The following is an 8,351-nucleotide window of genomic DNA, read 5'->3' as shown; positions in this document are numbered from 1 at the left end:
AAAACAAAACCGCCCTCCAATCGGATCGCAGAACCGCCCTTCAGCCCCGCCCCCTTTTAGCCTCCACCCATTATAAACACACCCCTGCTCGACCGAAGCGGAAGTGCCTGAGCGGGCCCTTCGGCAGGCCACGCCTCCACAGCTCCCGAGCCACCAATCGCTCCGCGGACCCCGCCTTCAGCCCCGCCCCCACGTGGGGCCGTTCTCCCGTTTTGACCGATTCTGGCCATTTTCGGTCCGTTTCCCCGCCGCGTTTTGGGCCGTTTCGCCCAATTTTAGCTTTCCTCTCGCGATATTTCAGCATTTCCCGCCCCCTTTCGGCTCATTTCCACGCATTTCGCGTTCATTTCCCCAGTCTCTCCATTTCCTCCCCTCCCCTCAATTAAATGCGGGTTTTAAATCACTTTTTTTTCCCCCACCGAACGATTTTCCCCCAAAATCGCGTTTTCCCACCCGAATTTCGGGTTTTCTCCCTAAATTTTGCCACTTCCGAGCAGCATTTGCGTTTTTGGGGACCATTTTTGGGTCTTTATCCCTATTTTGTACTTTTTTCCCCATTTTCGCGTTCCTCCCCCTTCCCCCCTTTCCTCTCTTTTATACGAAATAAAGTTTTTTTTTGAGTCTTTAACGGAATTTTCCCCCGTCTTTTGGTCGCGTCCAAAATGGCGGCGCCCGCGCAGTTCAAAATGGCGGCGCCCGAGACGGCGGCTGCGCGGGGTGATGACGTCAGAGTTCCCGCGACGCCGCCATGCTCCGCGCATTGGTGGAGGGCGGCGCGGAGGGGCTGCTGTGGGTGGAGGGTGCGGATATGGGGCCGGAGTCGGGGGGCTGTGGGGCGGGGTGCGGGGCTCCGTGGGGTCCATAGGGCTGAGTGTGGGGGGTCCATGAGAGTCTAGGGGGATCTATGGGGCTCCATGGGGATCTATTGGGGTCTATGGGGCTGGGTTTGGGGCTGTGGGGCTCCATGGGGGTCTATGGGGCTGTGGGGCTCCATGGGGGTCTGTGGGGGTCTATAGGGCTGAGTGTGGGGCTGCGCATGGGGCTGTGGGGTTCCATGGGGGTCTATGGGACTGAGTGTGGGGCTCCGTTGGGGTCTCTGGGGGTCTTTGGGGCTCTATGGGGCACAGTGGGGCATCGTGGGTCTCACTCTGCCCCACAGACACTGCCACGTGTGAAGGCCGCAGCCTCCTTTGGGCTTTTGTCACCGCTGCTGTGAAAAGGTGGGGCTCTGTGGGGTGCTATGGGGTGTGGTGGGGCTCTGTGGGGTGCTGTGGGGCAGCCCCATATTGTCCCATATTTCTGCCCCGTAGGGCCGAGCCGGTCGACGTCGTCCTCCTCGAGGTGTCCCAGGAGCAGTTTGGGGTTGGACTGAGCCCGGAAGTGAAGGAGAAGTGAGTGCCCCATAGATCCCCATAGATCCCCCATAGCTCTCCTATAGAGTGCCAGATAGAGCACCCCATAGATCCCCCACAGCACCACATATCCACCCCATAGCTGCCCCGTAGCTGCCCCATAGCCACCCCATAGCCGCCCCACATCCCATAATCTCCCTTTTCTCCCCCAGGCTCCGTTTCCATGACGACAGCTCCGACCCCCGGGGTTGGTTGGGGGGCGGTGGGGGTCAGGCAGCGCTTTGGGGCAGGGGCTGCAATGGGGCTGGGCCCAACTCGATGGTGGTGGTGGATTCCTTGAGCGCCGCCCTGATGAGAGAGCGCCCCCTTGCGGCCGGGAGGAGATTGAGGGCCGCCTTAGGGGCGGGGCGAGGTGAGGAGGCAGGCCTAAGGGCGGAAGTGGGCGGGGCTACACGCAACAAGGGGCGTGGTCAGCGTGGTGGCAGGGAGGTGGGGGGGCTTCAATGGGGTGTTTGAATGGGGGTGGGGAACCAAGGGGGGGGAATTGGGGGCTCATGGGGTTGGGGGACGCAAAACCCCCAAATGTGGCCCCCAACCCCCCCCCCTTCCCCCACATTCAATTTGGGGACCCCCAACCCCCCCCCATCCCCTCCTATTGGGGAACCCCCTCCCCATATCCCCCCATAGGGACCCCTAAACTGCCCCAAGCCCCCCCCAGCTCCCCTAACCACCCCCCCCAACATTGGGAACTCCCCCCGCCTCCCCCCCATTCTCCCCCATAGGGTCCCCTAAGCTGTCCCAACCCCCCCCCCCCATTTGCCCTCCCCCATATTGGGGACCCACCACCCCCCCCCCACCTCCCATAGGGACCCCTAAAATACCCCAAACTCCCCATGACGACCCTGACCCACCCCCCCCTCCCCCAACATCCACCACTCCCCAGCCCCCTCCCCCCTTTGCCCTCCCCCAGTATTAAGGACCCCCAACCTCCTTCTGTCCCATTCCCCCCCCTCCAGTTCTGGCTCTGCTCCATCGGGATCTGCACCCCCCCTCATTGCTGCGGGCCCTGGGGGGGGCTCTGAGCCCAACCCGCCTCATTTTGGGGGGGCCGGGACCCCCAGGTGGGCAAAACATCCGGGAGGTGCTGGTGATCCCACCCAGGGGGGGGCAACCAAAGGTATGGGGGGGGGGGGGGGTGCGGGGAAGTTGGGGGTCCCCAGTATTGGGGATGGGGGGGTATATGGGGGGGTTGGGGATCCCAATAGTGGGGGGTTTGGGAGGGCATGGGGTGTCCCTCATGATGGTGGGATGGGGGGGGGTCCCAATATTGGGGGGGGGCGCACATGGGGAGTTGGGCATTTTAGGGGTTCCTAATGGGGGGGGGATGGGAGTCCCCAGTATTGGGGGGCTTTGTGGGGGGGAGATTGGGGCAGTTCAGGGGTCACCTATGGGGGGTGTTGGGGGATCATGTTGTTACCCCCCTTCCCTTCCCCTCCCCCCAGGCTGAGCTCTTCACGCTCCTCCCGGACCTCTCAGTGCTGCCCATGGAGACTCCTCCCCAATTAGGGGCTGGGGGGGGGGGAGGGGATGAAGCCCACCCCACCTCCACCCCCCTCTTCCGGCCTCCCCCCCCGTATCTGCTGAGTGCTGCACGGTGAGTCCCAGTATGGCCCAGTATGGCCCCAGTATGGCCCAATACAGCCCAGTCCAACCCAGTCTTCCCCCCCCAGGAGGGCAGAGCTGCTTCGGGGGGACCCCATCCCTGCCCCTCCTGAGGACCCCGAGGATCCCGACGACGACCTGGATGTGTGAGGGCGCTATTGGAGGACCGGCAGCAACGCGAGCTGCTATTGGAGGAGCTACAGAAACCCTCAGGCCCCCATTAAAGTCTTGTGTTGCTGCCATTGCGTTCTGTTATGGGGCTGATGGGGGGCGGCTTGGGATTATTGTAGGGCCTGCAGGAACCCGGGGGGTTGTTTACAATGGGGTGCTGCAGGCCACGCCCCCCGCGGCTCAAGCCACGCCTACTCCGCACAAGCCACGCCTCCTTCAATGGACCCACCTTGTGTCCACGTGAAGCCACACCCCGGCACGAAGCCCCGCCCCCAGTGATCTGGCCCCAAATGTCCACTGCCTATAAGCCACGCCCACACGACTCAAGCCACGCCCACAGACACAAGCCACGCCTTCATTGGTTCAGCCAATTGTTTCTATTGGACTTGAGCCACGCCCCCTTGGCACAAGCCACGCCCCTCATTGATTTGCCCACAGCCCCTGCTTGCCTTAAACCACGCCCACGCCGCGCAAGCCAGGCTCCAATTAACCTCTCCAGACCGATTCACATTAAGCCCCGCCCATTCGGGACAAACCACGCCCCCATCGTCCCACCCCCCCCCCCGTACTCCATTGGCCCCGAACCACGCCCATTAGTCATTCAAACCACGCCCCTTTTGAAGAACTAACCACGATCCGCGCTCCGCTCCAAGCCCCCCCTCCGTCGCCGCGCATGCGCTCTCCCCTCTCGCCCTCCGGAAGTGCTCGGCCGGAAGTGACCCCTGCGAGGAGCGGAGCCGGGGCGGGCGCACAAGATGGCGGCGGCCGAGCGCAGCCGCCGGTAACGGGGAGTCGGGGGGCCCGAAGGCTCCGTCTCCGCTCCCCCCCCCGGGTCCCGAGCCGGACCGGGTTGTGCCGGGGGGGGCGAAGCTGGCGGAGTTGGGCCGGGGGGGCGGCGGGGCGGCGGCGATGCGGAGTCAGTGCGTGTTGGGCCTGCGCTCGTTCGCCGCCTTCGCCGCCCGCCTGTGGAGCTTCGTGCTGTACGTGCTGAGGAGGCAGGTCCGCACCGTGAGTACGGGGCGGGAAACGGGCGGGAACGGGGCTGCGGCGCCTCGCGGCGGTTAGGGGGGCTGATAGGGGCTTTATCGGGCCTTGTGGGGCCTACAGGGGCTTATGGGGCCTATGGGGTTTTGTGGGGCTTTGGGTCCTTGTGGGGCCGTAGAATCTGCGGCCGCTTTATGCGGCCTTATGAGGGCTGTGGGGCCTTGTGGGGGCCTGTGGGATCTTATGGGGCTTTATGGGGGCCTGTAGGGGCTTGTGGAGTTTTATGGGGGATTGTAGGACCTCGTGGGGCTTTATGGGGGCTTATGAGGGATAATGGGGCCTTGTGGGGCTATATAGGTGTTATGGGGGGGTTGTAGGACCTTATGGAACTTTGTGGGGGGGTTTTGGGGTCTTATGGGGGTCTATAGGATCTTATGGGGACATATAGGGATTTATTGGGGTTTCTGGGGGCCGATAGGGGCTTATGGAGGCTTGGGGGGGGGGGGGGGGGTCGTGGGGGAGGCTTATGGGGGTTCTGTAGGGGGTTACGGGATGGGGGTTATGGGGCATTATGGGGGTTTATGGGGTCGTGAGAAGGGGCTGTGGGGCTTTATGGGGGCTTGTGGAGGTTTATGGGGTCGTGGGGGCATCCTGGGGTTTATGGGTTATGGAGGCAGCGGAGTCGTGGCGTTCCGGGGCTTTTTAATGGGGGATCTGAGGGGCTTTTAGGGCAGATTGGGGTCTGGGGGTGTTTGAGGTTTGGGGGGGGGCTTGGGGTGCTGCCCCCCCTCCCCCCATTTGTGTGCCCCCCACTCCTCAGGTGATTCAGTACCAGACGGTGCGATACGACGTCCTGCCGCTGTCCCCCGCCTCCCGAAACCGCCTCAGTGAGTGGGGGGGGGGGGGGGGCTGAAATGTGTGGGGGGAGGGAGGTGGAAGTGGGGGGGTTTGGGGGGTCTTGGAGGGGGGCACCTCTTAGGGGAGGGGCTGGGGGGGATGTTGGGGGGTCCTGGGGGTGGGAATTGGGGTCCTGGGGGGGGGGGGGGGTGTCTTGGGGTGAGGGAAATTGGGTTGAAGGGGGGAGGGGGAGTCTGATGGGTCTGGGGGGGTCTTGGGACCCAAATGGGGGCAGTGGTTCTGGGGGGGGGGTGGTTTAGGGGGGGTCCTGAGACCCAAATGGAAATAATGGGGGTCCGGGGGGTGGCTGAAGACCCCTTGACCCCCCCCCCTTGTCCCCCCCCCGAATTCAGCCCAGGTGAAGCGGAAGATCCTGGTGCTGGATCTGGACGAGACCCTCATCCACTCCCACCACGACGGCGTCCTGCGGCCCACCGTGCGGCCGGGGACCCCCCCGGATTTCATCCTGAAGGTGGGGGGGGGCCTAAAAACAGGGGCGTGGGGATGGGGGGTCGTTATGGGGTTCTGCGGGGGGTCTGGGGGGAGGGTTTGGGGTCGCTGTGGGGCAGAATGGGGGTCTGGGTGCGGCTTCTGCCTTAAAACAAAATAAGATTCTTTAAATGGGTTGGGGGGCGTTGATGAAATAAGGGGGGGGGTCTCCATGGGGCGGCTGACCCCCCTTCGCCCCCCCAAAGGTGGTCATCGATAAACACCCCGTGAGGTTCTTCGTGCACAAACGGCCCCACGTCGACTTCTTCCTGGAGGTGGTGAGTGCCCCAAATCCCCCCCGACCCCCATTGTGCCCCACAGAGACCCCAAATCCCCCCCAGACCCCCATAGGGTTCCCCATTTTTAGTGGGATCCCCCAACCCCATTGAGCCCCCCATAGGATCCCCCAGTTTAATGGGGTCTCCCACCACCTTGAGTTCTCCTCTGCCCCTTAGGGTCTCCATTTGGGGGGGGGTCTCGTACTCCATCACATCTCCTCGACTCCATTAAGGACCCCCCCACCCCCATAAGTTCCCTGGTTTGGGGGGGGGGTCCCCAGCCCCATAGGACGCTCCCAATTCAAGGTGACTCCCCAGTCTTCTCATCTCTCCCCCAGACCCCCATAGGGTCCCTTATTTTGGGGGGGGTCCCCAGCCCCATTGACCCCCCATACCCCCATAGGCTGCTTGCTTCCTTCCCCCCCCAACAGACGAGGATCCCGTTGCCCCTATGGGGAGCGATTCTGCCCCCATAGAACCCCATTGATCCTGGGGGGGTTTTTCTCCCCTCCTGGGGGTCTCAGAGCCCCCCTGAGCCCCCCCCGGCCGTGCCCCCCCCCCAGGTGAGCCAATGGTACGAGCTGGTGGTGTTCACAGCCAGCATGGAGATCTACGGCTGCGCCGTGGCCGACAAGCTGGACAACAACCGCAGCATCCTCAACCGGCGCTACTACAGACAGGTGGGTGGGGCTAGAGGGGGCGGGGCTTAATGGGGGGCCAATCAGCATCCTCAACCGGCGCTACTACAGACAGGTGGGTGGGGCTAGAGGGGGCGGGGCTTAATGGGGGGCCAATCACAGCATTCTCAGCTGGCGCTACTACAGACATGTGGGCGGGGCTTAATGGGGGCGGGGCTTAAAGGTGAGCCAATCACAGCATTCTCAACAAGCGCTGCTAATGACGGGTGGGTGGGGCCTAAAAGGAGGAGGGTCTTGTGGGCGTGTCCTATTGGTCAGCGCTGCCACAGCTGTGCTCTATTCTCTGCCCCCATTGGCTGTGAGCGCTTTGGGCTGTACCTGAGGGATGGGGGGTGGGGGGGAGGCGTGGCCACACTGGAAAGGGGCGTGTCTAACGTTGTCCCCGCCCCCAGCACTGCACGCTGGAGCTGGGCAGTTACATCAAGGACCTTTCGGTGGTTCACGGGGACCTTTCCAGCATCGTCATCCTCGACAACTCGCCCGGCGCCTACCGCAGCCACCCGGGTACGGCCCCCCCCAGGACCCTCCCCCGTATCCCCCATCCCCTAAACCGGCCCCCCTTCCTCTCCCCCCAGCCCTTCACGCCCCCTTTTGTGCCCCACAGATAACGCCATCCCCATCAAGTCGTGGTTCAGCGACCCCAGCGACACGGCGCTGCTCAACCTGCTGCCCATGCTGGATGCACTCAGGTGGGCTGGATGGGGGGAGCTGGGGGGGGGGCGGAAGTGGGGCTGGGGGGCACCAATGGGGATGGGAGGGGTCTTGGAAGGGTCCTGGATGCCAGGGCTGGTTGTGGGGGGGTCACAGCAGAATTTTGGGCTCCATGTGGGTCTGACGGTGCCCCCCATCGCCCCCTGTTCCCCCCCCCAGGTTCACGGCCGACGTCCGCTCGGTGCTGAGCCGAAATCTCCACCAGCACCGCCTCTGGTGACAGCGGCCCCCGCGAGGCCACGCCCCCTCCAGCGAGGCCACGCCCCCTCCTAACGTGGAAGCATCTGCGAGGTCGCGACTCCCAACGAGGCCACGCCTTCTCCAGCGAGGCCACGCCCCTCCAAACGAGGCATTTCTGAGGCCACGCCCCCTCCATAACGAGGAAGCATCTACGAGGCCACGCCCTTTAGACGAGGCCACGCCCCTCCAGCGAGGCAGCATCTCTGAGGCCACGCCTGTTCCGACTCGATGCCCCGCCCCCACCGCGTGGCCACGCCCCCTCCTACATCGAATACGAATTTGGGGGGGGGGGCACGGAACCGATCCCCCTCCTCACTTTTCCCCTCTCTGGACGGACCCTGGGAACGAGCCCAACCCCCCCGCAGGGGGCTGCGGCGCCGGGGACGCTTTTAGGGTTGGGGGGGGGGAAACGGGGGGGTGTGGAGGCCGTGTGCCCCCCCCCCCCCCCCAGGGCTTATGGACGTTTTGGGCACCGCCGCGGCCGTTCCGTGTTTTTAAAGCCCTCCGCTCCCATTCGCTGTCAGCGCCGTCGTTTTTTTTTGGGGGGGGGGGGGGGCGGGGCGGGGCCTCCCGTGCTCCCCCCGCCCCATAGAGCCGCCTTTTCTCCCTCAGTCGGGGGGAGCCGAGGGTCGCGGTGCCGCTCTGCCCCCCTTTTCCCTCCTCCCGTCCCTCTCCCATGTAACCCCGTTTATTTTCCTATGGGGTCCCACTTTGTGCCCCCCCCCCATTTTTTCTTCCTCCCCCCCACACGCCCCCAATTAATTGTTTCCATTTAGAATCCCCCGCCAATGGTTGCGCCTTATCTCAGTCACGTGGTCTCTGTTTACCGCGCACCACGTGACTCCTCCTCCGGGGAGCGGTGACGTCAG

At 64.1% G+C, this 8,351-nt stretch overlaps 1 protein-coding gene across 1 annotated transcript; it reads left to right on the top strand.

Annotated features, from left to right (window-relative positions):
* Positions 1-3,018: 3,018 nt before the first annotated feature.
* On the top strand, positions 3,019-7,462 carry CTDNEP1 (CTD nuclear envelope phosphatase 1; the record flags this gene model as incomplete). Its single annotated transcript, XM_079551039.1, has 10 exons — positions 3,019-3,026; positions 3,083-3,160; positions 3,809-4,193; positions 4,990-5,056; positions 5,420-5,538; positions 5,762-5,833; positions 6,397-6,513; positions 6,924-7,035; positions 7,136-7,220; positions 7,402-7,462. 10 exons carry the CDS (start codon positions 3,019-3,021, stop codon positions 7,460-7,462), a joined length of 1,104 nt encoding a protein of 367 aa, XP_079407165.1.
* Positions 7,463-8,351: the final 889 nt, after the last annotated feature.

This window comes from Tetrao urogallus (genome assembly GCF_951394365.1).
Source record: "Tetrao urogallus genome assembly, contig: scaffold_331, whole genome shotgun sequence".
Lineage (NCBI taxonomy): Eukaryota > Metazoa > Chordata > Aves > Galliformes > Phasianidae > Tetrao > Tetrao urogallus.
Note: the sequence above shows the minus strand (reverse complement) of the source record. Positions and strands in the feature narration are given on the sequence as shown.